This window comes from Macrobrachium rosenbergii, chromosome 43 (assembly GCF_040412425.1).
Source record: "Macrobrachium rosenbergii isolate ZJJX-2024 chromosome 43, ASM4041242v1, whole genome shotgun sequence".
In the NCBI taxonomy this organism is placed as follows: Eukaryota; Metazoa; Arthropoda; class Malacostraca; order Decapoda; family Palaemonidae; genus Macrobrachium; species Macrobrachium rosenbergii.
Window position 1 is genome coordinate 50,232,223 of NC_089783.1, and position 15,588 is coordinate 50,247,810.

Sequence of the window (15,588 nt, forward strand, 5' to 3'; positions counted from 1 at the left end):
CTAGATATAACAGGAAAAACCTGAAAGATATATCTAGCATGAATGACAGATATTTAAAAACTATCAGTGCAGTTCCGTAACTCCGTGAACATGCGTTGCTTGCTTGTTGGGACTGAAACTATTATTTTTTTTATAAGGGAAGAATTAAATACAATTAAATGTAGTGAGGGCTTATTTCATTGTAAAATTTACAGCCAACTGTGAAATTAGGTGACATGATCTGGCAAATATTCCAGAAAACAGGAAAAATAAAGATTTATCAGTCATCCTAAACTACTGTAGTAGGCTTTTCTAGTATTTTAGGTAGAAGCAATAAATTTTACTGTACTTGCATTGTCTGTGCCTTTTATATATCCTATTAATTTGATTTGCTGAATGCTTCGACAGAAAAAGGCCAATAAAGGAATGAATTCTTGTTATTTTTCAAGGGCGCTCGGTATCCTTAATGATGAACATTACCTAAAACGTCACGGTGAAATATCAGCTGTTTTTGACGTATACTTTAAAACTCGTTCTTTCGAAAAACGCTGATGTAATTAACCACTTGCTTACGCTACTTGTTAACGTCTCGATAATTGAGGACAGGTGTGTAGTTTTTAAGTCCGAAGTTTAGCGTATGTAATTTGCCAAATCGACATTGAGAACATTCTTCACAATTCATAGCCAAGCTAGGGCGAGACAAATGTCACTACCTATCCATCAACGAATAGCACAAGGCTTACCAGTTTTGTAATTTGTATATGTCTTATACAGGTAACAGTGTGTTGTGTAAAATCACCAAGCTTAGAAGTTACTGAATTTTAGCATAGTAAGATAGATAATCTATGGATAGCTTTGCTTGGCTTAGGCTGTGAGATGTAGCCTAGGGTTTTGTGATGACTCATGGGGACGGATGTAGCTTTGGAAATACCGTTCTTGAAAGGTTTTTATATGCTGTAGTTAATAAGGGTCTAGCCTAGTAATACTATGCTAATGCTTTAATCATTCCTTCTTTTGAAAGACCCATTAGTGGGGTAGCGCTGTCAGTTTACCTTACATGGTGCACTGTAGGTAATACTTGAGGTTTTGTGCAGTAATCATTCCTTTTTGAAAGACCCCTTAGTTGGGTAGCTGCAGTTTACCCCATGGTGCACTATAGGTAATACAGGTTCTTTGCAGCGTTCCTTTGGCCTCCAGCTGCACCTCATTCCTTTTACTGTACCTCCGTTCATATTCTTTTTCTCCCATCTTCCGCCCACTCCTAACAATAATTTCAACATTATTTTCAGCACTGAATGACCTCATAGATCCCATTGCTTGGCCTTTGGCCTAAATTTAATATTCCAATTCCAGTTTTTTTTTAAATACTTCTCACAAGAAGCAGAGATGAACATTTGAGCATCTTCCTTCTCCAAAGGTTGATGTCAGTGTTTGATTATCTCCAGTTGCGTTACCTATATTTATTTGGCATTCTAGGTTCACAGATCATCATTACAAGGTCAAGGAAGTAAGAATAACTAAGTACTGTATTTTTATATCTATGGCAATGTGGAGATAAGCATATAACAATCTAATAACTATCTTCCCTGAAACTGCATAATGTGTGCCAAACCTCTTCTTATTAAGCCTCTGTTTTGTCTGTAGTGTTTAGAGGTACAATAATGATATTTATTTTTCCCATTTTACAGCATGATGCAATATAGTGTTCCTTGTTGGTCTTGCTGTATGACTGGTGGCTTATACAAACCAGAGCTGAGCAACAGAGAGAAAGTAAGACTTCGATCAAATCATACTGTGTCAGTTCTTCTTGGTGAGCATACAATAATGTTTATTTGTTTTCCCTTTTATATTATCTGTATTATGTAGGTTTTCTTTCATATGTTGTTAATTGTAAGTTTTTGATGCTGGAGGATAAAGAGGAGACTGGGAAGTACCCTGTTAATGAAGGCATAGAACTGTTAGAATGAAAGGGACCTATTGTGTTATTAGGAAATGCTAGACTACATGAAAAGAAGTGTGATTTACTTAGGCTATGTTAAAGAGAGGGAATGATGCAGTGATGCATCAATGATTATTCATCCATGATTTATGTTGTGGCCATGAAGCTCGATTATTTTTCACAAAGGCTCAATTAGAGTGACATATATACGTAATGCAATCCAGTACAGAGAGCTCACAAATGAATAGTAAATTCATTTTAAAATTTAATCTTTTAGAAAGTACTCAAAATTTACAGGGAACTACAGTGTACAGTACAATAGAGCTCACAAATGAATAGTAAATTCATTTTAAAATTTAATCTTTTAGAAATAACTCAAAATTTACAGAGACTACAGTGTACAGTACAGTACAGGTATTACCATTTGAACATATCCCATTTTGTAACACAGATATTCCCTAAGGGTTTCATGTTCTACTTTTTATATATTAAAGTTTTTCTGCTATCACATTCACACCACCCAACTTCTATCTTTTTTATATCTTAATTTTTCTGTGGCACACTGTAGACATTACAGTAATGGTTCCAGACAGTGTTCATTCTATCCAGCTGCTTCCTTTTAAATTTTTACTTTTCATCCTTTCCAGTTTCCTTTCATGTATTTAAAAAAAATTTATTTTTAATAAAAGATGGTTGGTTGTAGTACGCTTTTGTCGAAATTTTATACACTGGTGAGTTAGAAAAGGCATCATAGGTGAATTGTGGACCATATGTGATGGTATTAGTGGGAGCTGTTTGCAACTAGGAGATATCAGTTTAATTATTCAAATTGATATCTTGAGGTAAAGTATCATGTAAAAATGTTTCATGGATTCTAAAGATAGGTTAGCCCTGTTGGTAGAACTCTTGGCATTCTGTCAAATTCCTCAGCTGGAAGAAGATTGTACTCTAGTAATGCTGTCAACCCATCAAGTAGGTTTAGATTACATTTGGGTCACACTTGCAACTGTATATTGTCAATCTTGCACAGTAGCATTTTAGGTGGGCATTAGGAAATTGGCTCACTTTAGTAACATCTGAAGTGTGTCATTCAAGGCACACTGTAAATTGTAATCCTTTATGGGGAGTGATAAAAGGAAAACTACTAATAGACATTTTCCCTTGGTTACATGAGGACTGAGTACACTGTAATTAGCAGAAGCAAACAACAAAGACTCTATTTAGCCAGACCTGGAACAAAATTGGAGATTGCACGACAAATTTACTTAACCTCATTACCATTTTAAAAGTGGGAGATTTTCATATTTCTAATCAATTTTGCAAGTACAGTACTACTGTACAGGTAAAGCAGCGCCTTTTTTGCATAACAAAGGCAGCCGACTGTAGAGGGAGACTTTAGTTCTTTGGGATTAGTCCAACAGGATTACAGTTCATAACATGTGGAGCAGGGCTAGAGAAAAGCACCACCACAACCTCTGGGTTGGTGCCAGCAAAGCAATGTTGGTGCTTTTTTTTTCCGCCCAATGACACTCCACGTTGCCTGAAAAAGTGCTCAGCTCTAAACATTTTAATAAAATGTTTAGATTTTAACAGTGAAAGAAAGGCCAGTTCACTGCATGGAAAGTCGATGAATGGAACATAGATTAATATAGCCCATTAGAAAGATAATACACTTTCTAAAGGATGGAATTTTATCATTTGTTTTAAAGAGAGATTAGCAAAAGTTAAAAAAAATATTTATTGAATTTTAAAATAATATAGGGGGATGCAGTATTCCTCATTAGAAAGAATATTGCATTTTTTTTCATAAAGAAAACAGGTTTTGATATAGGAAAAACCCATTTTTTGTAGTCAAAGGTTTATCCATGACAAAACTTGTTTTTTGATAGCATAGCTGCTGTTTGTCCTCAAAGGAGCATATAAAAGAAACTAACAGGTGATGTAATGGCCTAACTTCTGAGAAAGGAATCCTAACTATCCAGATGAAAAACAGTTCTTGGTAAAGTCACATTAAGAATCACCTCTTCTTTCTGTTCAGGATTCCTTTGAGGGATTACAATGAATAAGAAGGATTAAAGAACCTGTCTGTGTGTCAACTGCACAAAAATGAGGTGACTTACCTAACCATGATGGGATAGGATGCAGGATAAGCACTTTATCCAAGTATTATCTCAGCTTTCTGCCATTGACCTGTAGGGCCAGGACTTACCTTACCACCTATTGACTCACATTGCAGTTGAACCTCTTTAATGTCATGACATTAATGCCTGAAGAACTCTGTCTCTGATGATCGCCCATAAACTCAGAAACTTCTTCAAAAGAAATGTTGCCAAAGAAAGCCAATAAGGTGCCAACCTTAAGGATTTTATGTGATTTAGGAAAGGAGTGAGGTTCACCTTTTTAGTTAGGGACACTAAAATCATGTTAGTGTTAGTGGGTGTAAGAAAAGAGTCTGAGAAGATAGCCATGACATCTATGTAAACCTGAAGTGACTGGATTGTGCATATTGTCTAATACTGAGGTCCTGACAGAAGAAGGGTTTCCTCTTAAACTGTTCCTCATTTTCATCCAGGATTGTTGGGCCAGGGAACAACAGCAAGTGACTGCTAGTTGTGTGGGCGATGAAGTGTTGTCCCTATTTTATAGAGTTTGATTCACTCTGATGCGGCCAAGGAGATTGTCTTTCAGAATACTATGTGGATTGTGGTTGTATCAAGACCATGGAATTAAGGAGACAACAGGAGTCAAAGAACCTTAATCGAGGACAAGGGAATATAAGCCATTGCAGGAGCTGGTCTTTGCAGTTTAACAGCCTGGAAAATGGAGCTAAAGATTTTAGCACCGGAGTTTATGTCAAACCCATAAAGCAAGGGCTCACAGTGCAGCCTTGAATGTCATAATTGTGGAATTGCCAAGGATGTATGTCCTCAAACTGGCTGAGAAATTTAGAAATCTTTCAGTCATTATTTCAGTGGGCTTTCTGTGTGGAAGTAAGCCGTGCACATTTGTCATACATGCTGATATTGCCAGATAGATTAGGTCCAATAGATTCTGCACCAAGTACCTAGCAATGTTAGATGCATTATTTTCACTGTACAATAGTACAGTATAGATTTAGAAAATCGGCACATGAAGATTGCAGTTCAGAAAGAAGGATGATTAAATGACTTTCCCTCCTACTCCCTGGGATAGAAGAACTGATGGCGTTGAAATTGATTACCACACCAATGATTGTTTGGGCAATTTGGTGCCACTAGGTAGGAGGTTCTACTGAAGGTTAGCAGTTTGTTCATTACTTTCAAAATCTAGGACAATGGACGGAAGAGGTAGATTGCCCTTCATTTGAGCCAGCCCTGTAGGAATGCAACTCTTGTTATTGCCTGAATATCCAGGTTTGGAGACACACACTGGAAGTTGGTGTTTCTCCTTTGTAGTGAACAGGTCCACTTCCAGATGTGGAAGCAGGTTGGCAATCACTTGAAGGGAGGGTTTGTCCAGTGTTCACTTACTTGAAGCAGCTGTCTGCCTCGACAGTGTGCTATCATTTTGAGCAACCCTGTGAGATGAGTTGACAAGTGCCATTCCTTTGCCCAAACCATCTGTAGGATAGACCACATGACATGCATTGAGAGGAGCTTCCATGTTTTCTAAGACCAACAAGATGATGTGGATCCTCTTTGGAGGGTTCAGTCTTCAGAGATACAGGAAGACAGCCATCATGTCCCAGAAAGTTCTGTGACTCCACCTTAAAGCAGATGACAATCTCTCAGCTACCTAACAATCCTATCAATGGCCACCCCACCTATCAAGGAGACAGATCAACCTGTTTAGCAAGAGCACCCTTTTGGGTCCAGAGATGGGGTATCTTCCCAGCCATCTAATTTTGCCGGTGAAGATGATAATGAAACAAGAAACAGCTAACCACTAAGCTTATTCCAACAGAGTCATACCCACAGAAAACACCTGTTGGGTACGAGGCAGGACTTGTCCCAGTTGATGAGAAACCTTTTGATCAAGCCTTTATTATCATTCGCAGGTTTTTTAGGCACTCCTCTCTTGTGGTACCCCACCCAGCTAATCTTCTAGGTAGGCCACCAGTTAAACTCCCTCTTTTTCAGCCTTGACGGGTCAAGGATCATTCTCTGTTCAAAGGAATCCTTCTTGGGGTCACTGTTGAGATATGCCAGGTGGCAAAGGAACATGTCTTTCTTTTGTGCTCCTTTAGGAGACCCTTTTGCACATGCTTGTCCAAGGAGGGGTCTGGTTCTGGTCCTTTGAGAGGAGAGGGGGTGGATAAAACCATTGTCACCACAACCAGTTGGGGAAGACTTCCACTGCATGTGGTACTGCGTCCTGCAAAGTCATACTGGGTTCCACTTCTTTCCTTGCCTCTCTCTAATGGGCAATCCAGGAGTTGCTTTTCCTTGCCCTCAGTGGTCACGTTGCTATCTGCCATGAAAAGGGTGGTGTTTTTTTCATAAGATCTTTGAAGGCATTTAACCATGTATTAGTTAAAAAGATCAGTAATGTCGTAAGGGCAGAACTTAAACTCGAGTTTAGCTTCTAAATATAAGAAATCGTTAACAGATTCTCCTGCTTCTCCTGATTACCCTTGAATCTTATGTCAGTTTTACAGTATCATGTAGATTCTTCATTTTTTCTGCATCCGTCACTCAATATTTTTAATTTCTGATAGCAAGTGTCTTTTTCTGAACTAGTGATGTTGCACATTTTCCAAGGGACGACTTCAGTTTATGGCAGTGCCACATGTATTAAACTTTATTTTGTACCCTTAGGGCCATGCAGGGCTCGGGAGTAAGATCTAGAATCATTCCTCTAAGACTGTCGCCATGAATGCCATAGTCTTGTTCTTTTCCAGGCTTTTTCATTGAATAAGTTCATTATTTTTGAAGCTGGAGCTTCAAAATTAACAATAAGATAAGATTTTAATGAGAGAACAGATAAGCTAGAGTGCCTCCTGTATTTATAGACTTTCCTTGCCTCCCTCTGTCACAAAGAGCAAAAGTAAGAAAAATACTTTTGCTTTCTGGTCCAGAAAACCCACTAAATAAATCGCTTTCAGATTTGTTTAACTACCTCTCGATTGCTCTTTGTCCATCAGTAATTTTGCAGGTAGACTTTCGAACAATAGGAAGACAATTTGACCATATGCGCAACTAAAAGTTCCAAAGCATTCCCTATAATACTGCGTAACTTCGATAATTTTCAAAACAGTTAATCGAAGCCAGGTACACAGTTCCGCTGATAAGGGAAGAACAGCTAAAGTTCTACTTGGGTCACTGCCGTTCCACTGCTTACCAGAAAAAACTACTTTTTAGTCAAAACCACTAGATGGATTACGTATCTTTAGTCAAGTTCTGGGTTACTGCTCACCAGACAAAAATACGTTTTTTAAAAATTAAAAACACTAAATGTATTATGCATCTTCAGTAAAATCCTATTTAACGTAGGTCATTGGGTGTAATTTTCTTCAATAGTTATTTGAATACTATGAATATTTTAAGGGCAGAAGTAGCAAATCTTTTTGAAAATTCCCAAGCTGTTGGTCGATTTTTTCCAATATTTAATATCTGTAAACCGTATGAATGGTTTTATCGGAATTACTTCATGATTTTTGAAGTATTTTCTCTCCCTTCTTTTCATGTTCATTTTCTTTGCTTTCACCTTATTTTACTATTATCTTTATAGATTTATGTTATTTACTTTGGTAAAATTTTGGTTAGTTTTTATTTTGAACGAGTCCAGTAAGCGGCAACGTTTGTAACGGTGCAGATGTTAATTTGTTATCCTTATCAGAACTCAACATGATAAGATTTTGTTAGGTTTTCAGCACAACAATGGTAATCTTGCTTTAGGATTTATCCCAGCACGAAAAAGAGTGACAAAGAAACTAGTGAACTCTTATTGTATGTGTACGTGTGTGTGTGTGTGTGTGTGTGTTGTGTGTGTGTGTGTGTGTGTTTTATAGCATTTACAGAAATATCTGTAATCACGTTAACCTCTATCGATAGTGCTGATTAAATTTATCGAATTGGAACTTTCATTGAGAGATGTTTATTATTATTATTATTATTATTATTATTATTATTATTATTATTATTATTATTATTATTATTATTATTATCCAAAAGGATGCATTTCTCTGTAGTGTTCTTTTCTCTCTCTCTCTCTCTCTCTCTCTCTCTCTCTCTCTCTCTCTCTCTCTCTCTCTCTCTCTCTCTCTCTCTCAAGAAGATACGAAAGCTATTATTGATAAGGTTGTTTGGCAGTTGCTTCAGAAGTTCCAGTGTTTTTTTATTATGTTTATTACGAGAATTACCGACAGTAGAGAATATTAATATTTCGTTCTTTTTGTGTGAATGATTAATGCTAATGTTCTGAAGGACTTTGTAAAGTGGTCTCGTTTTATAATAGGTTACTAATTGAGCAAGGATGTGTTTATAAACTCTAGAGTCTTCACTAGAATAGGATTTTTTTTTTTTTTTGGCAAATCAAAACAATCCTTTAAGGATTTTTCCTGATTCCCCCCTGAAATTATATCAAAGGTCATATTGTCTAATCAGTGATTTGGTTCTTAAGCGACTCCTTTTTTTTTTTTTTTTTTCATTTACGTTAAATATGGTACAGTTCTCTCAGCACTCACTATATATATATATATATATATATATATATATATATATATATATATATATATATATATATATATATATTTATATATATATCGTGCTTACCCCATATGAAAAATGGGAAAAAAGCACGTTAAACGAAGAAGAAGAAGATAGTCTAAGGGAGTCTCCTAGACCATGGCCACCGAGTCTACCTGTTGAACTCAACTCACTTGATTTGAGTATATTACAGACTTCTCATTCTGCACCCTAGTTGTCCAAGTAAAAGAACCCCATATTTTCACTCCAGATTAATACATAAATGTATATATATATATATATATATATATATATATATATATATATATATATACACATACAGTTATATATATGTATATATATAATCTTTTTTTTTGGACGGAACAATATAGAAAAAAAGTGTATATGATTCAGTGCAGGCGAGGTAGCTTGAAAATTTTGCCGAGATAATATGAGACATTTACCACCTTTTGTTTATTACTTTACGTTAATCCCCGATAGGCTGGTACTAGATGGCGTTCCGCGAAGATTTGCTTCGGAAAAGCATAAACGAAAAAAAATCTCATTATTTCGATACGTTTTTCGAGTGATTTTGCGTTTACTGCACATATACACCTTTTCTCTATTGTTTAGTAAAATAAAGAATATATCTATAGTTATATATATGTATATATGTATATATATATATATATATATATATATATATATATATATATATATATATATATATATATATATATATATATATATATATATATATATATATATATATATATATATATATATATAGTGTGTATACACACATATGCACTGTATGTACGTGCCGTGGAGTACTGATACGTACGGTAAGAAGACGAGAAGCTCTTATCAGTGAGTCAATATATCGGGAGGGCTAAGTGTCCTTATCAAAGTTCAGGGTGTCTTTGAAAACCCCAAAGTAGTACAAACCGGCGAAAACCAGAAATGGAAGTTTAATGACCCAGGGAATCTATCAGTTTGCTGATGTGTAGCATGAGGGATTTAGATATTCGATATAAAAAAGTAATGACTTTTTTCATATTTCTCAAGTGCAGTCGATCTCCCTTGGATTATGGGTTATTGGCTCTTTTCCAGAAAAATCCATTATGCTTTTGTTGACCCATGTATTATAATAGGTTCCTGGTTCTAGAAGAACCGGACTGTTACCAGTCTGTGTTGTCTCTCACTCCAAGAACTTGAAAAAAATTTATTGTGATGATTATTGTTTTTGTGTAGAATTATGCAATGCCTGCACTAGTTAAAATATCTTTGCGGAAGGCACTAAATACGATAAAAATTTACGATGATATATATATAATATATATGTGTGTGTACTTAGGAAACTAAAGAATCTGGAATCTAAACCATCCCATCTAATTGAAGCGCAACATGAGTAGTATTAATATAGGCCTATATACAGTAAAGTTTTGTGGCTATTTTGTAATATCTGTCAATCTGTCCATCCATCTATCTATCTTTCTACCTCTTTCCCTCTATATATATATGTGTATATATATGTGTGTGTGTGACTGAAACCTCCGAGAGCTAAGAATTAGAAAACCGGAACGACAGAAATTGATACTGAAAGCAAAATATAATTTTTAAACATCGTTTTGTGGGGCTGTAAATATTTTTTAGCTTTTTACTTCTGCCTAGGATGTAATGTTTTTCGGTCTCTTCGCCATTTTTTGCTCTTAGCTGGATTTCGTGAGAATAATGAATGGCATTTTACAAGTTTATTTTGAGCATTCACGTTTACAAGATCATTATTTTACCACTGAGCTGATTAACAGCTGTATTTATTTTACGTGGGAACTTCTGTTGTTAGTGAAAGACGATGTAATTGACACAGTGCTACTTCTCAATAGTTCAGGTAACAGAACTGGGATCATGTCAACATTAGCGAACCCAACATCTCCATGTCAAGAACAGCGAACCCAATGATCCCCATGAACCAGCGGGTCCAGAAAAATTTCATGGTGGAATGGCCACCAATTTTCATACTATATATATATATATATATATATATATATATATATATATATATATATATATATATATATATATATATATTCTCAATTTTATTTCTATAATAGATTTTTATTTTTCCCATTTATGTTGTTATTATCTAAATCTTCAATATTATTTTGTCATTTTTTATGGCACGTCCCCCCCTTCCTTGGATCCGCTAGTATCTCCATGTAAAGAATGGTCAACCCTTTCCGGTCCGAACTCCAATTCCACATGAGGGCTAGTACTAAACACGGCGAAACAGTGATTCATATACACTGTTTCGCCGTGTTTAGTACTAGCCCTAAATCAAATGTATTTCGCCTTGTTTAGTACTAGCCCATGGGGGATCAAATGTATGGTACCGAAGTATTCAGGTCTAGAACAGCGAACCCGATTATTCCCATGTAAAGAATAACGAACCCAATAATCTTCTTGTAAAGAATACAGAACCCTGCTGCGAGTGGGTTCGCTAATCTTGACGTGATCCCAGAACTGTCATTAAACATAACATATTTAGTTGTAAGGTCACAAGTTTTAGGCCGTCCCCTTTCCTTTTTCGTCATTATGCGGCCAAGAATGCTGTGTAATTTGACAAGCAGATTTCTGGGAATAAGCAGTTAAAGAATATTTTTAGTTTTGCGTCAAGATGGCAGTTGAGGCCGAACTTTACGACAAAACTTATTTGATTAGCTATTCTCTTACCATGCTCCTTCTCTAGGACTTATTGTGCCTAATTTACACACCACGTAAAATACTGGAAATCTGACAACGTTTTGCTTTATTCTCGAACCAAGATATCGTTTTACAGCTTTAAAATTACAGTCTAATGCTGCTTTAAAGCTAGTTGATGTTCTTACGATCTTTTAGATCTGTGGAGAAGCTGGTATAATGCCGCATACTTCTTAGCATATATTTTACCAGTGTGTGTGTGTATTAGGCTCATTTGTGTCAGTAACGTCAAATGATCTTTATCTTTAAGACAAAATTGCTCAAAGTGGTTGCTTCATTTTCCCTGACAATGGAATTTAACCTTTAGTCCATTGGTGTCATAGGATATCGTGTACGGTTGTCCCCCACAAGCTTAATATCTGTAGAGAATTTCTGGTATCACGTGTTTTGGTTGTGATCCCGGATGGCTGGAGTTACTATATAATTTCGTTGAACGTCAGCATCCGTGTTCTTTTGAGGCGTTATAGTGACAAAGAGGCCAGTATCAAAGGTCTCTCTCTCTTGCTTACTGAGAAACTGCCTTACAGTCTTCTTGGACCCAGCCGTCTTGTGGATTACGGCCTTACGGGCGCTCGCGGAGTTGCTAAGCTTGAACTTAACGGGTATTTTAAAAATGCAACGCTTCTTTGCATTATTTTTGCTGTCTTGTTTCACATGTAGTGTTCTTGCATGCGTATATTTATTGTTTTTTTTTTGTAGTTTTATAATTTTTTACTGATATTTTACTTTTCATTGCATTGCACTTTTATCTCTTGAATTTTTCGTTTTTCAATGCAGAAATTTTTCGGTGGATGAAGAACTTAAGCAAGTTTGTTTTAAGTTACAGTGTTCATTCGTGAGAAAGAAAAAACCTAGCCATAAGGAAAGACGAGCAACGAAAATAGATGAAATTGGCAGTTACGTAAAGGACGCACAAATGAAAAAGCAATTGAATACACTCACAAAAGAATATCACTTGAGAAACAAGACAAATATGTTACGTAGCATCGAACAGCAGGCCAATGTTGTTTTACAAAACATTCGGACAATTTTTTTTCTTTTTATTTATATGAATTTGTGTAATTTTCAGAGTCCAAGGACGGCGAGAGCTACATGCCGACGCGTCGACTGGAGGAACGTAAGTACATATAACTATTTAGTATTCTTTAATGGCTGTATTAAAGAAGTCTTTATAAATGACAAGGGCCGGATTAAGGCAGGGTACAAAGGGCCAGTGTCCAGGGCCCCGCGCTTTCATGGGCCCCGCCCTTGTTTCATGATTATTATATATGTAATTTGCTGTTTTTACAATGTACTTAATGCTTTTTTTTTTTTTAAAGAAGTATGGCGCTATTTTATTTTAGCAATAGCAAGTAGAACGATAAGAACAATATGGTAAAATATTTTTTTATCGTGTCTTTTTTTTTAGATGTGAATATATCGCACGAGTTAGTACTTTTTTTTTTTTTAAATCTTGGACTGCAAATATGGAAAACTTGTGTCTCTTTTCCCAAAACTTCACATTGTAAACAAATTGACATTGAACTTAAGATAAGAATCTCTTCCTCTGTAAACCTGTCAGTCCCCAAGAAGAAACTTTCAGCAGTAAAGTGAAATTTGGACACTGTGAATGACAAGTTTTAATTATCTTGTCCGTAAGGGATAAAATATTTTGGTCCTGAGGTATAACGTTGTTAGTTCTGCATCGTAATATGTAGCAAAGTACCTACTGGATATTCTGAACCCGTTGGTTGGTACCATCTCTGATGCTAATATGAAGAACAACGTGGACTTGATAAATAAACCAAATCATTTAAAGATTAACAGGGAATCCAGGCTTGTGAATTTTGATGTGGTATCATTATCCACAAAGGTACAAATTCACGATTTGCTGGAGTTGTTACCGGAATTATTAAAATACAGGCACCTGGATATAAATTACCTTTTTCCAATAACACTCTAATTGAACTGATTAAATTATGTGTAAATTTTAATTCAATGGGAAATTTTACTCAAAAATTTTGGAATCGCGATGGGCAATCCCTTGTCTCAAGTGTTAAGTAATTTGTGTATGGAATTTTTTGAGAGCAAAATATTGAACAAAATCATTCCAAGCAACGTAATATGGTTCAGGTATGTTGGCGATATAATTTGTGTATGGCCGGGGAACGAAAGTTTAAATAACTATTTTGACAAATAGACAAGTACTATAAATTAAATTCACATTGGAGATGGAAAAGAATGGTGTCTACCATTTTTGGATTGCCTAATACATGGAAACAGTAATGTGTTTAAATACAGGTTTTACAGAAAACCTACTAATATTCCTTCCTATGCTCATTTTTATTCAGGTCTAAATGATAAAGTTAAGAGATCAGTATTGACATGTATGTTTTTAAGAGCATTAGGCTACGCATCTGTGGTTCTGAATGCATTAATGATGAAATAGATGAGGTTAGGAATACAGGCAAGAAATTGAAACATCCTGACTACGTGTCAGAAAATGCGTTAGAAGCGGCAAAGAAGACTATAGAAAAAAAACTTACAACACAGAGAATTGCTTGTACTGCCGTATAATAATTATATGAAAGATAGCCCCCATCTTAAGAAATTTGGAGTTAACAGTAGCATTTGAGGACAATATAACAACGAAACTTGTACTTATAAAGAACTCTGCTGACAATGCTGAAGGGTGTGTATATAAAATTAGAACGAAACTTGTACTTATAAAGAACTCTGCCGACAATGCTGAAGGGTGTGTATATAAAATTACAACGAAACTTGTACTTATAAAGAACTCTGGACAATGCTGAAGGGTTTATATAAAATTCCATATAAGTCTTGTGATAACTGGGCAAACACGGGAGAAGAGAATATGTGTAAGATATGCACAGGTGGACAGTGGAATTTTTGTACATGTTAGTGAGAACAATTTTTACAATTTACTGGGCAGGGGCTAAAAGGATAGCGTATTCTAATAATGCGCTGGAAAGGATTATCATTGAATCTAGTTTTAAAAAAGAAAGCCATGGTCATAACATGAATATCAGTCAAGGCATGTGTAAACTTGATCCTAAAATTTCAAAAGAAATTTGTGAAATGCTTACATTTTAAGAAAAGCAGTAGATATGTATGGAAAAAGGATTATCATATTTGTAAACATAGTTTGCTAATGAGTTTTGTCGCCCCCCCCCCCCATCGACACCTTCAACGGTTTTGTGTTTTTGTTCCTACTTTATGTATGTTTTGGGATTTCTACCACTTTGTATCAGCTCTTCGTTAACGACTTGGAAATAAAGTCGAAACCGGTCAGGATCTACACCAAGTCTTATTTTTTCACCTGTGGATGTGTGATAAACATATTACGTGTTAATATGATTATAATATATATATATATATATATATATATATATATATATATATATAGATAGATAGATAGATAGATAGATAGATAGATAGATAGATAGATAGGTATGTATGCCCGGAGGAATTCTGCCCCAAATGGCGTGCACAGTTAAGGGGTCATTCTAACTTTCAGCATTTGTGGTTTCACTGATTTCTTAGTGTTGAGATTGTTCCTAATGAAGTTATAACGTGGGTGGTCAAGAAGTATACGGAGTTCATGCAATTCGACAGGAATAATGTGACTGAAGTCTTGAGAAGGTTCCCATTATAGCGATGGCTATAACGTGGATGGTCAGAAAGTATACGGAATTCATGTAATTCGACAGGAATAATGACTGACTATTGCCCTGCCTATTACGTGCTGCATTGAGTCAAGTGTGTATTGTTGAATAAAAGATGCATGTATTTGAAATTGTTCCATTTGAAGGCCAGACATTCAGTTCACAATCTGTAAGATAGTGCCAATAACTCTGTTGATAAGCAGCCTTTCATCTGAGACGTGGCACTGAAAGGTCTAGCTCAACGGGGAAGGTCAAGAACTCGGCCTCGTTCTGAAAAAGTGACTCATTTCAACATTTGCACGTGCTGTAAAAGCTTCAGTATCAGACCTCACTTTGAGATGTACAGTAAGCTGTTATAACAGCATTAAAAATCACAAAGTAAAGAGTTATAGTAATGGCATGAAATGTTGCATTCAGAAACCAGACCACATTTGCAGAACGCAAACTTCGCCAAGACTGAGCAGTCTAACCCCATAATACCTGCTCCCCTGTCCCTTCCTAAATCTAATCACCTGGTGCCAGTCACGAGGCCCACATTTTGTGGTTTTCGTGCAACAGCAAACCTTCTTGTGTACTCTTG

The 15,588-nt window shown here is 35.9% G+C and overlaps 1 protein-coding gene across 1 annotated transcript in view; it reads left to right on the top strand.

The window, feature by feature from the left end:
* Positions 1-628: 628 nt before the first annotated feature.
* LOC136828888 (kelch-like protein diablo) overlaps positions 629-15,588 on the top strand; it is a 69,368-nt gene continuing 54,408 nt past the window's right edge. The window contains 3 exon segments of the mRNA XM_067087185.1: positions 629-753; positions 1,668-1,789; positions 12,413-12,460. Of these exon segments, the coding sequence (XP_066943286.1) occupies positions 1,669-1,789; positions 12,413-12,460 (169 nt within the window). The 5' untranslated portion in view covers positions 629-753; position 1,668.